The sequence below is a fragment of the Salmo trutta genome, chromosome 35 (genome assembly GCF_901001165.1).
Source record: "Salmo trutta chromosome 35, fSalTru1.1, whole genome shotgun sequence".
Lineage (NCBI taxonomy): Eukaryota > Metazoa > Chordata > Actinopteri > Salmoniformes > Salmonidae > Salmo > Salmo trutta.
The window spans coordinates 3,583,644-3,599,237 of record NC_042991.1 but is presented as its reverse complement, the minus strand read 5'-3'; the positions used below and the strand labels follow the sequence as shown (position 1 = coordinate 3,599,237).

Sequence of the window (15,594 nt, the reverse complement as noted above, 5' to 3'; positions counted from 1 at the left end):
AGAGATTCATTCTGGGACTAATTCAGACCACCACAGACCACCACTTCACACCCGGGTGGAAGAAACACATACGAAGGCAACACTACCCAGGAAAACGGGCAACTACATATACTCGACTATCGTTTGTGTTTACGATGCATCCAGGGAGGGGAACAGGAGCAAAGTTGAGCAAATGAGACCCGACGAGTTGAGCGTTGCGGTTCCGTGCAACAACACTCATCTTTATCGCAAGGAAAATTGACATTACATCAAGTCTTTAAACAACATAAGCGTTAGCACAGGGCCAAAACATGTCCTGGTTGAATATGACAACTTTCCCTCAAATGAAACCATCGGTCTCGAGATGAGTGGTAATCCCTCCAATTCAATCACAGAACAACTTCAGCAGGTCCTCTCCAAAGCATGTCAAGTCCAGCATCCTCAAGTGAAGACCAGACACATTTGGCCACTCCTTTCCTATTTGTGCCAGTGAGGAGCAAGAGTTCTCTGATTGAGATTCAGAGTGGGAAAATAGTGCCATGTCTGGCTTTTGAAATTTTGTGAATTTTCTGTCACAGCAACAACAAAAAATGTGGTGGGTTCATAACTTCAAAATGAACTGATGTCAGTTTGTTATAAAGAAACACTTTTTTGTATATTTCAATAAATATTTTAATTGTCTTCGTTTGCAAACATGCAAAATAAAATATATACGACATTTAATGTACCAGTGCTGTGTAGTATTTGTTTTACCTATCCTTATCAAATTGTCACAAATGTATGTAATCAGTTTGCTTTGCTATATGTTTAATACAAAATGCAGCAAGGAATATTTACAATTGCCCTGGGGCATTCCCAAAATACAGATTTACAAAACCAATGGTGAAATGGAGAAATTCTGGTAACAAACTTTACCAACTCAGTTTTGTGTTTGAATTTCGGTTACATCAGTGATGTAGGCCTGATGTGAGCTTTCAGCAAAAGCAATGCCCTGTTCAAGACTGTCAAACCTCCTTTTACAAAAATACAAAAATCTGTTCTCAGTGCACACAAAATTACAAAAGCCATCTTTGAGTATGTTACAGAAATGTTGACGATAAATCCTAGTAATCATAGAGGTATTCTACATATATCTACAATTTAAAAAAAAATTACAAAACATTCTTTAGCCTCCCCTGTGCTTACTACCAGTTGAGTAAAGGAACACAAAACATTGACTCAAAGGGAAGCTCCAAATGGTAAATATTGTTATATCACTCAAAAATAAATAAATATGGATTATTATAGAAACTGCTTAATGTACTGTTTGGCCCATGAGACTATAGAATCATCTATAACAGGAAATGTACGTGAATTCCCGCAATGACCAAAATCTAGTTTAGAGAACCAGGGCCATTTCTATACATTAAAATGTCAGTTTTCATTATAGTAAACAAATAATTTTCAAAGACAGACTGATAAACATCAGGATATTTCCCCACAACCTAAAAAAATACATGTTGAACCAGATCATTTCAGTGGGGCCTTTTTTGGGGGGAAGTTAGGGGATCCACAAAGGACATCTTTTCTTTCAGTCATTCGAGATGGTGTGTGTGTATGTTCCACTTAGTTGGTGCTGACCAGGCTGCTTTCTGTGTGTGGTAATGATGCCGGCTTCAGACTGTGTTGGTGTTGTTGGCTGCAAAGGCATGGAGGTTTCCCAGCTGACTCAGGCCACTCTGGATGTGTGCTACGTGGATCTCTACGTTGTTCTGGAAGCAACTGCACAGACAAGACACACATTTTGACCATGTGAACATGCACCTGTCATCTTGGCCATACTTAGACCTTTCTCTGAAGACTTCTATCACCGCCATCCATCTCCCTGCATAACTCTAAATAGGACAAAATATTGGGGCAGACAATGGGTGTGATATGTAGAGGCACTCACTTGAGGTTGGAGGGATCTATTGAGCTCTTTATGTCATTCAGAGAGTCCATCAGTGATTTAAATTCAAAGGAGTTCAGGTCTCCTCCCTCAGCCAGACACTGGAGCACAAACAAATACATGATCAGGCAAACAAATAACTTGAGTAGGACTGTGAGGCTGTTGTGTGTGTACCTTACACTAACCTTGATCTGAAGCAACAAGGCGGTGAGGCCTGAGATGAGGTGTTTGAGTCTGGGGTTAGAAACACACTGCTGGTCGTCGCGGAGGGAGTTGGTCTGCTGCACTATCTCCTTGGCCTCTTCCTCACAGTGCTGACGCAGCTCTGTGGGCCGGTCCGCAGGCGCCATGCCCTGATCTGGGGCCAGCTGGAGAGGGCGCACGGACATACATACTTAGATTCATGTTGTTGCAAAACTGTTCTGGGACAGCCGAAGAGAAAGAAGTTCATATATAAGCTTTGGAAACAAAAATGCATTTTATTTACATTATTATTAAGATGCCCTTTCGCTGATGACAATCTAAAACGACTATTGCTGATGTTTTGCTAGTCTTCGGTATGTCTTCTCACTAAGTACCCTCACAAGAGGCAAGGCTACATGTTACACATCTAGCTGCAAAACTATCAAATATAGCCCATTTATTTGATGAGCCCGAAAGAAGTCGTCACCTTGCAGCAGAACTGCTGGACATCGTGCAGCACCTTGTTCAGGTCCTTATTGAGCTGCTCCAGCTCCAGTACTGTGGTGGCATAACGCTTCTGGAACTCCAGGCCTATAGGCATTGAGTATGACTTCTACAAAGACAAACATCTTCAAATAATATTTTTGAAGGAATCTCCTTGTGAATGAAGTGGTATACATTTACTTTTTGTCACTTATTTCCAATTTCTTTGACTGAATATACTGTCATGAAAATATTCTGTTATAATATTGTTATAGAATTATCTATGACCATACCAGATTTTCAGCCTCTGAGTTCATATCTTTCATGTGCTTGATGCGTTCCTTCTTGATCATAAGGATCTTGGAAAGCCTCGTCTAGGAGACAGAGGAGAGGGAGAGATTTTAGTGGGACATATTTACACTATGATATATGATCCTAGAGGCAAAGCCAAGACAGGAACACTCACCACTTGAACGAGGAACTTGACAGGGAATCCGCCGAGTGTGTCCCCTTCCGCTCCGGAGAGTTTGCTTTTCCATGGAGACTGGCTGATGAGGGGGTTGTTGTCCTGTCACAGGACGCGTCAATTCCAAATAAACAAAACAATATTCAATTTAAGGGTCCATCATAATCATCTTATAGCAATAGAAGTACATGAAGCGTTCACCGTAATCTCACATGATCACAAATAAAACTGGAAAGGCAACTATAATGTGCACTGAAGCCCTTGTTTCATGCTTACCATGAGGATGGGTGTGGTGGCAGAGGGGTAAGTTAACCTAGGTGGGGTCATGAAGTTCTGGAAGCGGGAGGGTCTCTGTTTCTGGGCAAAGGCTGAGATGGGCATGGTCTCGTTAGGCTCGTTACTCTGGAGAGGGAAGAAACACAACAGATATTTTAAATAAACTCTAGCTGGTAATGCAATAAATCACCATGGTATTGGCAATATCTTGTACATGTTCCCTCCCTTGCTGCTGATTTTCCGAAAGCATATGAGCGTGATCGAGGAAGAAAAATGTATTGTCTTCTAGGTTGGTAATGCTTTCTTGGGGTTTGGACAGAACTGCTAGTGATGGCCAAAGACTTATGTGTTCGTGTCTGATGAGGTTAGAATCCCAGTTCTAACATATCAATACTGAATGAGTGATTTGAAGGCTAGGCAGGCATACCAACACTTCGTAGTCAGGCACAGTGTGTGTGCCCAGCCCATTCCGGTCAAAGGTCACACGGTAAGTGGCAGAGCCTGTATCCACAGCATCAATCTGCCCAGTGAACAGGCCGTCATGGACTCCCCTGAGACGAGCTGGAATACACACAGACATCAATACTCAAAGCTGGCTGCACATACAAAAATGAAGAAATCTAAATCGGGAGATATTTGCAGGTGACTTTGGTTGCTATGGCTACAGGTTTGTGGATATTTCACCAGTGACTATGATAGCTACTTTTAGGGTAAGGGCTGCTGATAATTAACAAGTCACTTTGGTTGCCATGACAACAGTGTTGTACCAGTGACTTTGGTTCCTATGACGAGCGGCAGGGGAATCTCATCGGGGAGGTCTTTGCAGTGTGACACATCGGCAAGCTTCCTCTGCTGCAGCAGACGCATCTTCTGCCTCTTTTGTCTCAGTGCAGTCCGCTCCTCCGAAAAGAATGCAGACGAACACCTAGAGGGGAACATTTAAGTTAATTACAGATACAAATAACTGGTACACTTGGTGTGCATGAAAAAAAAAAAGTTTTATTCGATTCCATTGATATTCCCAGAGATTCCATGGTGTCCATAAAGCGAAGCCAGTTCAGAAAGGGAACCTGAGTGCCCACCTTAACTGAGATTACTAACATCTAATTGGTGCAATCACGCTTACCTTACTTGGCGGTCCACTTAAATTGACCGGTTCTGCTCACACATCCTGCTGCTGCTTGCTGCTACTGCTAGTATGCTGCAGCTAGCTGTTTATCGGCATGCTGCCATTTTCTGATACATTTTCTTAGTGAATGCTCGCTAGCTGTGTTTTAACCTCACCCGCATGGTTCAATATGCTCATGATGAAATGTATGGCTGCTGTGGGGATGTCATTGATTGTGAGGATCAACTATGTTGCTGCATGAATGTTGTCCGTCAATAGCCAGCTACAAACTAGCTAGCTAAGTAGGTTTAGTCGTCTCGGGAGTAGCCAATCGTACAGCCTACTTTGTTCCCAATGCCAGATTTCAGGAAGTCTGTGCGCTCGGTGAACTCACCATCATGGGGAATCATCCCTCGTCCATACAATTAGAAAGTAGCCTATGCTAGGATAGCTATAGAGGCCTAGGCATTGATATTCAATGAGTGAGGAGCAATGCTTTCTGATCATGAGCAGGAGATGGTGCTTATGGTTATTCGATAGCATTTCAGTCGCTATGCAGTCAGTAATTTGTTTAGTGTAGCATCAATATGGATAGTAGGCTAGTTATCACTGCGTGTCGTGCACCTCACGAGACTGCTGATACAGTGCCTTGCAGCAATATCCTACATTTTAGGGATCATCCCAAAAACGTTAGTTATTGTGACTTGCGCCGGCAGTCACATTTTAAATGTGGTTAACTATGGTTATTATTCTTTGGAACCTTTTTCCCCTGATACATTTTAAAGCTAGAAATGCATTCAAATTAATTTGCAGACTGGTCGGGATTAGTGTACTTGTATTGCTACACTTTTGCTGCTTTTCTGCTCTATGCATAGTCACTTCACCCCTACCTACATGTACACATTACCTCAACTAACCTGTACCCCCATGCATAGACTCGGTACCGGTACCACCTGTGTATAGCCTCATTATTTTATTGTGTTACTTTTTATTAGGTAAATATTTTCTTAACCTCTTTCTTGAACTGCACTGTTGGTTAAGGGCTTGTAAGTAAGCATTTCACGGTAAGGTCTACACTTGTTGTATTTGGCGCATGTGACAAAGTTTGATGTGATCAAATCAGGAGTGTCTGCTAGCACATTAGTGCATACTGTTGCATGAGTCACACTATTAGCATACATTTTACAGCATAGTTTCAGACAAAGTAGTTACATTTACTTCATCGTTATCTGCAGCAGTAGGTTTAGGCTGATTTATTAGCCATGTTTTAATCATGCATTTTACATAGGTAGTCCTTCCTGTCGGTCCATCTTTGCGTTCTATTAGTATTATTCTAGTGACAGCTTTGTGACTCTATTCTAATTCTATTATATGCTAATTGTAGTGATTGTTTCATTCTAGTAATCATGCATTAGCTACTGTTATTAATTCAAGCGTTTTAGGCTTCAACTAATGGTGGGGAATGATCACACATTTAGGTTGTAGCTGATATTCTTTGCTTCATTATCTACACACAGTATTGCATAAATGGAATGGCTGCCGATATTGCATTCATGGGAGCATGTGCATGGTTAGGCTCCGTATCCATGATCTTGTGCTAATTCATGCATTGGTTGTTACGTCCTGTATCATCTGCACAGTCGTTATGGCATGGTTGCTATTATTGCTATTGCCAATAGCACACGATGTTGTGGTGACAGATGCCAACACTATCTACCCCTTCAATAGCATCTGCTTAGAGCATCGCAGTAGGATGGCACACATTTTAGGATAGTGGTAAGCAAGTTTACGTGCATTATCATGCATGCTTGTACATGGTGCGTATGCAAGGTACATGGTGCGTATACCCTGATGCAGCTCACACTGCTAGTCATTTTAGTGGAGCATGACTCATATCTACCACCATTGTGCTGGCCCAAATGCTGCGAGCTGCTACACACACTGTTCAGCAGTCGAGCAGCGTGATATCTTGTGCTACTCGGATGGCGCAAGTCTGTCGTCTGCAACATTTTTCTGGGTCTTTCCATCATTAAGAATATATTCACCCAAGTACAGCTTCATTTGAAATAGTTACTACTGCCTAACCCAAACAATAAGCTTTCTTCCTCAGATTTCAAGTTATCACCATGTACCTTAGTGGGGAAGCTGACGCTTTATAGCTGTGAGATGACCAATCAAGGCTTGCTATAGTTTCAGCTGTGTTGGATGAGCAGTTGATACTAGCATTACCTAGCATGCGGTTGGCTTGCTAAACACCCATATGGCGATTAGCTGTTAGCGATCAAGCAATATCCTGTGACAGTATGGAATTTGAAATCATGGTAATTGGCCAGGCCAATGTACACAGTAACCGACATAACCATTCAAAAGAAACACGTGGCTTTTCTATAACCACTATAACCATGACACTTCGTTATTATCAGTAGCATTTTATTAATAGTCAAGTTATTACCTCTAAATATTATACAAATTAATAAAATGTCAGATCGGAGAGGAATTCCAATTTTGATGCACTAAACCATTCATACTATGTCCGTTGCGTTTTTCCCTCCACTTTTCAGAGCATTTCGCATGTCACCAATGCTGCTGTGGTTATTCCATTTGGCAATATGTTGTTAAAAGTGGCAAGAGGGGACACAGTAATGAGAGAAATTATATACTTTCGGAAAAATATACTACTGAAAATATTAGGATATAGGCTAAGTATCCTATAGGATGAATCATGAATTTTATTGAAACGTTTCATTCAGTTGCATCCCATTTATTAAGAGAGCCAATGCAAAACTGGCACCTGTCGTCATTCCTCGCACATATGCTGACCCTGCAAAAAGAGATGAAGACCAGACAGTCTAGGCTATTTTAGAAAACTTTCTGAATGGACATAGAGAATTAGTGAACTTATACATGCACACCAACCCACCTAAAAGGACTCATCATTCAAAGTCACCTGCAGTGCATCACACTCAAAAACCTTGCCTTACCTTCAAATCCTTTCTGTAGGATAATTTGTTTGTTGTCTACATTATAGGATGACGCTAAATCAATGTAGCCTATCATATAAACTGACAAGGAAAGTTAAGGGGGATATATAAGCTCAGCAAAAAAAACCGTCCCTTTTTCAGGACCCTGTCTTTCAAAGATATTTCGTAAAAATCCAAATAACTTCACAGATCTTCATTGTAAAGGGTTTAAACACTGTTTCCCATGCTTGTTCAAGGAACCATAAACAACTAATGAACATGCCCCTGTGGAACGGTCGTTGAGACACTAACAGCTTACAGACGGTAGGCAATTAAGGTCACAGTTCTGAAAACTTGGGACACTAAAGAGGCCTTTTATACTGACTCTGAAAAACACCAAAAGAAAGATGCCTAGTGTCCCTGCTCATCTGCGTGAACGTGCCTTAGGCATGTTGCAAGGAGGGATGAGGACTGCAGATGTGGCCGGGGCAATACATTTCAATGTCCGTACTGTGAGACACGTAAGACAGCGCTACAGGGAGACAGGACAGACAGCTGATCATCCTTGCAGTGGCAGACCACATGTAACAACAACCGCACAGGATCGGTACATCTGAACAGCACACCTGCGGGACAGGTACAGGATGGCAACAACTGCCCGAGTTAGACCAGGAACGCACAATCCCTCCATCAGTGCACAGACAGGCCTACAAGCCCTATTGCGGACAGTTGTAAGGCAGGTCCTCACCAGACATCAGCGGCAACAACGTTGCCCATGGGCACAAACCCACCGTCGCTGGACCAGACAGGACTAGCAAAAAAGTGCTCTTCACTGACGACTCGTGGTTTTGTCTCACCAGGGGTGATGGTCAGATTTGCATTTATCGTTGAAGGAATGAGGAATACAAATATTTACACATGTTAAGTTTGCTGAAAATAAACGCAGTTGACAGTGAGTTTAGAAACAGTTGTGATAGGCATGAAGATTAAATTGACAACCATTAGAAAATAGACACACATGCACACAACCTGTCCATTGCCTAATGATCAATTTTAGTGAAGCAGTGGGTGACTATGATGACACTACATTTTAATTTAAGTGAGCGCTTTATCTAAATCTGTGCAAACACTTAATATACACTGCTCAAAAAAATAAAGGGAACACTAAAATAACACATCCTAGATCTGAATGAATGAAATAATCTTAAATACTTTTTTCTTTACATAGTTGAATGTGCTGACAACAAAATCCCACAAAAATAATCAATGGAAATCCAATTTATCAACCCATGGAGGTCTGGATTTGGAGTCACACTCAAAATTAAAGTGGAAAACCACACTACAGGCTGATCCAACTTTGATGTAATGTCCTTAAAACAAGTCAAAATGAGGCTCAGTAGTGTGTGTGGCCTCCACGTGCCTGTATGACCCTACAACGGCTGGGCATGCTCCTGAAGAGGTGGCGGATGGTCTCCTGAGGGATTTCCTCCCAGACCTGGACTAAAGCATCCGCCAACTCCTGGACAGTCTGTGGTGCAACGTGGCGTTGGTCGATGGAGCGAGACATGATGTCCCAGATGTGCTCAATTGGATTCAGGTCTGGGGAACGGGCGGGCCAGTCCATAGCATCAATGCCTTCCTCTTGCAGGAACTGCTGACACACCCCAGCCACATGAGGTCTAGCATTGTCTTGCATTAGGAGGAACCCAGGGCAAACTGCACCAGCATATGGTCTCACAAGGGGTCTGAGGATCTCATCTCGGTACCTAATGGCAGTCAGGCTACCTCTGGCGAGCACATGGAGGGCTGTGCGGCCCCCCAAAGAAATGCCATCCCACACCATGACTGACCCACCGCCAAACCGGTCATGCTGGAGGATGTTGCAGGCAGCAGAACGTTCTCCACGGCGTCTCCAGACTGTCACGTCTGTCACACGTGCTCAGTGTGAACCTGCTTTCATCTGTGAAGAGCACAGGGCGCCAGTGGCGAATTTGCCAATCTTGGTGTTCTCTGGCAAATGCCAAACGTCCTGCACGGTGTTGGGCTGTAAGCACAACCCCCACCTGTGGACGTCGGGCCCTCATACCACCCTCATGGAGTCTGTTTCTGACCGTTTGAGCAGACACATGCACATTTGTGGCCTGCTGGAGGTCATTTTGCAGGGCTCTGGCAGTGCTCCTCCTGCTCCTCCTTGCACAAAGGCGGAGGTAGCGGTCCTGCTGCTGGGTTGTTGCCCTCCTACGGCCTCCTCCAAGTCTCCTGATGTACTGGCCTGTCTCCTGGTAGCGCCTCCATGCTCTGGACACTACGCTGACAGACATCAAACCTTCTTGCCACAGCTCGCATTGATGTGCCATCCTGGATGAGCTGCACTACCTGAGCCACTTGTGTGGGTTGTAGACTCTGTCTCATGCTACCACTAGAGTGAAAGCACCGCCAGCATTCAAAAGTGATCAAAACATCAGCCAGGAAGCATAGGAACTGAGAAGTGGTCTGTGGTTACCACCTGCAGAACCATTCCTTTATTGGGGGTGTCTTGCTAATTGCCTATAATTTCCACCTGTTATCTATTCCATTTGCACAACAGCATGTGAAATTTATTGTCAATCAGTGTTGCTTCCTAAGTGGACAGTTTGATTTCACAGAAGTGTGATTGACTTGGAGTTACATTGTGTTGTTTAAGTGTTCCCTTTATTTTTTTGAGCAGTATATTAATGCAAAAAATATCAGTAACTAACTTCTAATTTACACATCTCGGTTTTCTTCACTGTTCGCTTCATGTGCAATTCACATACTGAATCTCCACCGGCCTCTCTTCCCCCTCTCTCTAGCTCTTAAATGAGTAGTGTATATGTAGACACTTTTTCTAAAAACTTTTTCTAAAAACGAATAGGCCTAGGCCTATTTGAGGAGAGAACCATCGATCCTCTTCATTGCTGAATGGCTATAAAATAGGCTACAGCCTTGGCAATGAACTGGCGGGGAAGATCACATTGGCTAAATTGATACCTTGCTGCACTGATGCATTGCGAACGTATAAAACGGGCAGAAAGACATGTATTAATTCACACAACGAACCCACAGACCTGTCAGTGGCAGTGCGCATCCTTGTCAGTGGCAGTGTCCTAGATAACCCTTTCTATTGGTCAACAGCTTATTTATGATGCAAAAAAAAATCAAAGCGGTCTCAAATAAATAATTGACGGATTATGGCAGGATGATATTTCACAATTGGTGTGAAAGGCATCATAAACAAGACATGCTCAGATTTTTTTCCTCTTAATTATTCGCAAGAAAATAACAGACTTGGTGAGAAAGGGCCTTTACTGAGAAAAGGCATTTTACAAGATTAAGCCATGACAGGAGCATTTGATTATTTTATTTTAGTCCGGAAAGGCTACTTTAGGAAACTTTCTGAATGGACATATGTGACTCGTTTCAGGAAACTAGGTGTATGTCGCACGTCACTACTACACAGGAGATTCAATATAAACATAATTTTTTTTATCTAAATCCTTTTTTGGCAAAAATGCCTTTTGGAACATGTGAACTTTCATGTGCCTTAATAACAAACGTGTATTCCATTGATAAATACGAATACAATTGTTAAATTACGACCCTAGTTGGTTAAGCCATGGAAAGACAGGAGCATTCCCCACTAGCCATGATTGGCTGAGAGAATGTATGGGCTGGACATGTCGGGAGATAAGTTTGGATTGGTCTGCCATGTAGCTTCTTCTGTCTATAACGTGAGCTGTTCAGTATGTGTTGACAGTCCTTTCTACCGCCCTGTTTTTTTTAAACTATATAACGTTAGCCATCGAGAACCACAAAAGATTAGCATTTTTTCCCAATAACATCGATGCCCTGAATTTAGCAGGCACTATCGACAGATAAGTAGGAAAAAGTGATGGGCTACTTTCTGCACACGCCATGGTCAGTGTGAACCGGAGAGACTTGACACAAAGCTGACCAAACAATTTGTACCTACAATGGTTCCAGTCTGCCGTGAAGTATTCATCCATGTATACGGTAAGAGTCTAGCTATATTTTCCAGATATACGTTTCTAATACTGTTAGTTAGCAGGCAAACGTTAGCTTGCTGGCACGCTAGCTAAAGTTACGTGTATGATCCTTGTAGTAATATTATTCGACTCAGAAATACATTTGCATTGCTAATTATAGCCTAATGTTAGCTAGTTAACATTGAACCTAGTTTGTTAGCTTTAGCTACCTGCAGATTCGTACTACAGCTATGACAATGTTTGTATTAATAGTAGTATGAGTTGTGATTACACCGGTTCATTGTTTAGCTAGCTAGCTAGCTACATGTTTAAAACAGACTCCACTTCGGCCAGATTATTACATGACCCATAAAGTTAGCCAAGTGTGTCTGGGGGTGATTATGGCCATCTATTGTATTTCATGAAAATGTATACATGTCTAGACAATAGTTACCCATCCACTTAGCTAGACGTGGGTGGGGGTTATAGCATTTCCTTCACATGACCGATGAATTTAGACAAGCGAGTCGGGTAAGCGTCATCTAATGACAACAAAAATATTTAGTTGTTAAATATAAATATCTGGACACTGTTTTTTAAATTGCTACTATGCAAGTACTATCACTGTACCGTTTACACCTTCTGTATCCTGTGCCTCTGACAAATATATACATACTTACTTTGATATAGCGTGTGTTAACCACATATGAATCCTTAAAGAGATGGATGGGACTAAGGATTAAGAGGGTGTGAACGATCCTGACTGGGTGTAGACAAAGAAGAGCTCTCTAGTAGGTGTAACAAAACATTCAAGGGCCATTTTCTCAAAAGTGGGGTTACAAGTTGATCAACTTTCAAAGCAGAATTACTTTCCCATTGTTCCTCAACTGCAGTGTATGATATACCATTTTCTAGCTCTGAATCTCTTTTATCCAATGTAAAAAACACCATTTCAAATGTGGATACATAAGACCGAATCGAGGCGGTCGGTCACATACAGGCCTATAGAGAGAATCTGCTAACTCACACACGCACACCTCTGTAAAAGGACATGTCAATCAAAGCCACCAGCGTATGTAATACACACAAGCAAATATTTATCCTTTCCTTAAAAAGTATTTAAAAAACCTAGGCCTGCCTTAGGCTCTGAAAGTAGGCTACAAGATAATGAATTGACAAGTATGAAGGGAAGAGAGACAGCTATGCGATAGTATGACATTGATAATCATTGAAGTGCCATAGCCAATAGGCTAGCGCTTCTACATCCCGTGCATTAGCTGCTCGAGCATCAAATGACAGTTAGAAAGAGGAGATGTAGACAGACTTTTGCTTATAATCATTAGTAAACACTACCGCTATTAGGTAAAGTTTATCTACATGAAAATAAAGTTCATAAAAATAATCAATGTAGGGCTATTTAAACAGTTTTGAAAGTTATTTTAGTTTAATGGTGGTCTTCATCCATAACCAACAGTTACACGGTTATTCAATTACAGTCACATCCCTAATCAAGCATTCATTGCTTATAATGGAAACGGCTTGCCTTAAGCGAGGGTACCTGGCAGTGCACCATGAGAAATAAGACATATGTTGCACAGCTCATGGTTAATATTCAGAGTATACAGTTGTCGTGACGTTATCGTGATGACATGCTATTTATCGAATAATTAACTGTTCATAATTACGTGATTAAATTAATCATGTAACCATTAACTCAATAACCCGGGGTACCACGGGAAAAGTTTGTTTAATGAGTTACCATTTCCCGAATTAACTCAAAGAATATCAATTTCATAGCAGTCACTGATTAATTTCCTCAAGTCTCATTCTGAACGTCGCATAATTTGTAAATATGCACAAACCCGGTTCTCACTAATCATTCCATACCACACAAATTGAGTTGATTATTTATTTACTAACATGCTAAATGATAACCTAGACTGTTTGTGTATGTGTCTTAGTTAGAGCTTAATTCAATGGCAACAGGTCCCTAGCGGACCAGCACAATATGACACGTTACACAAGATGGAGATTTAAAGCAAGAGAGAAAAGCAACACTTGGATGCATTTGTATACTATGCTTAGTGTGGCCCTAACACTTTGCCCCGAACTAACGCTCTTATGGGTCAGAATTGTAATGTATGTATTTACGTGTTGAAAGTGTCCGTTGGATATTTCTGATGGTCTGGTCTTCCGTCTTCAGGTGTAAGTCTCAGATTGTCCACAAGATGTCACAATGTCCTTTCTCTTCATTTTTTTTTTACCCCTTTTCTCCCCAATTTCGTGGTATCCAACTGGTAGTTACAGTCTTGTCTCATCGCTGCAACTACTGTATGGACCCGGGAGAGGCGAAGGTCGAGAGCCATGCGTCCTCCGAAACACAGCCCAACCGCACTGCTTCTTGACACAATGCCCACTTAACCCGGAAGCCAGCTGCACCAATGTGTCGAGGGAAACACCGTACACCTGGCGACCGTGTCAGCGTGCACTGCACCCGACCCGCCACAGGAGTCGCAAGTGCGCGATGGGAGGACATCCCTGCCGGTCAAACCCTCCCCTAACCCGGAAGACGCTGGGTCAATTGTGCGCCGCCCCATGGGTCTCCCGGTCGTGGCCGGCTGCGATAGAGCCTGGAAACAAACCCAGAATCTCTAGTTGCACAGCTAGCCTTAGACCACTGCGCCACTCGAGCCTGGAAACAAACCCAGAATCTCTAGTTGCACAGCTAGCCTTAGACCACTGCGCCACTCCTTTCTCTTAGTTGTCTGTTTCCTTGCACTCGTTCTGTGAGAGTGAGCTTCTGAGGAGGCTAATCAGCCGTGTCGATGCTCCCAACGTGGGTAGGAGGGCCGTGTAGACAACCAGTGAAAAGAATAACCGGGTGGTCCTGCTTGAATTCACCTTCCTAGATACAGTAATCAACCGTAGCATTGATCGTTGAGAGGTTCCTTTGTCTTCCTCAAACTCGTGTTGCGTTTCGCGGCTGCAGCGCATGGTCAACTTAGTCTGATATGTAAATTCTTAGCGCACATGTTTTATACCCTCGGGTCAAAAGGGGCGTTTCCGTCTTTATGTCATGCTCTCTGGGTTCCCTGGGGCGTAGCTAGTTACAAGGCAAGGTATTAGAACTTACTATGATCTCGTTTAGACAACTAAAATCACAGTTCTCTTTGATCTGGATATTTTCTACACAACAAAAAGGATGTAAACATCATATACACATGATAACTCTTCAAGTTACAATGTTTTCGTTATAACGTCTTCATTTAACCTGTTAGGGCTAGGGGGCAGTATTTACACGGCCGGATAAAAAACGTACCCGATTTAATCTGGTTATTACTACTGCCCAGAAACTAGAATATGCATATAATTATTGGCTTTGGATAGAAAACACCCTAAAGTTTCTAAAACTGTTTGAATGGTGTCTGTGAGTATAATAGAACTCATACAGAACTCATATGGCAAAAACTTGAGAAGATTCCTTACAGGAAGTGGCCTGTCTGACAATTTCTTGGGCTTCTTGACTCTCTTTATTGAAAACTTAGGATCTCTGCTGTAACGTGACACATCCTACGGCTCCCATAGGCTCTCAGAAGGCGGGAAAAAGCTGAATGATGTCTTTGCAGCCCCTGGCTGAAAAACATTAGCGCCTTTGGTAAGTGGTCGATCAGAGTACAATGAGACTGAGGCGCGTGCACGAGGCGACCCCATGTTTTTATTTTCTCTGTCTTTGAACTAAAACAGGGTTTCCCGGTCGGAATTTTATCGCTTTTTTACGAGAAAAATGGCATAAAAATTGATTTTAAACAGCGGTTGACATGCTTCGAAGTACGGTAATGGAAATGTAGAATTTTTTGGTCACGAAACACGTCGGGCGCGTCACCCTTCTTTACCCTTCGGATAGTGTCTTGAACGCACGAACAAAACAGAGGATATTTGAACATAACTATGGATTATTTTGAACCAAACCAACATTTGTTATTGAAGTAGAAGTCCTGGGAGTGCATTCTGACGAAGAACAGCAAAGGTAATCAAACTTTTCTAATAGTAAATCTGACTTTGGTGAGGGCTAAACTTGGTGGGTGTCTAAATAGCTAGCCCGTGATGGCTGGGCTATCTACTCAGAATATTGCAAAATGTGCTTTCACCGAAAAGCTATTTTAAAATCGGACATAGCGATTGCATAAAGGAGTTCTGTATCTATAATT

General features: G+C 42.3%; 1 protein-coding gene across 3 annotated transcripts in view; it reads right to left on the bottom strand.

Moving 5' to 3' along the window:
- Nucleotides 1–633: 633 nt before the first annotated feature.
- Nucleotides 634–15,594, bottom strand: part of LOC115174458 (protein lin-9 homolog) — a 45,695-nt gene continuing 30,734 nt past the window's right edge. For all 3 annotated transcript variants that reach the window (XM_029732996.1, XM_029732995.1, XM_029732997.1), the window contains 9 exons: nt 4,082–4,239; nt 3,742–3,875; nt 3,315–3,440; nt 3,039–3,140; nt 2,866–2,946; nt 2,577–2,702; nt 2,092–2,274; nt 1,910–2,007; nt 634–1,740 (listed from right to left, as the gene is read on the bottom strand). In XM_029732996.1, coding sequence (XP_029588856.1) covers nt 1,635–1,740; nt 1,910–2,007; nt 2,092–2,274; nt 2,577–2,702; nt 2,866–2,946; nt 3,039–3,140; nt 3,315–3,440; nt 3,742–3,875; nt 4,082–4,239 — 1,114 coding nt within the window. In that variant the 3' untranslated portion in view covers nt 634–1,634. The remainder of the gene's footprint in view (nt 1,741–1,909; nt 2,008–2,091; nt 2,275–2,576; nt 2,703–2,865; nt 2,947–3,038; nt 3,141–3,314; nt 3,441–3,741; nt 3,876–4,081; nt 4,240–15,594) is intronic.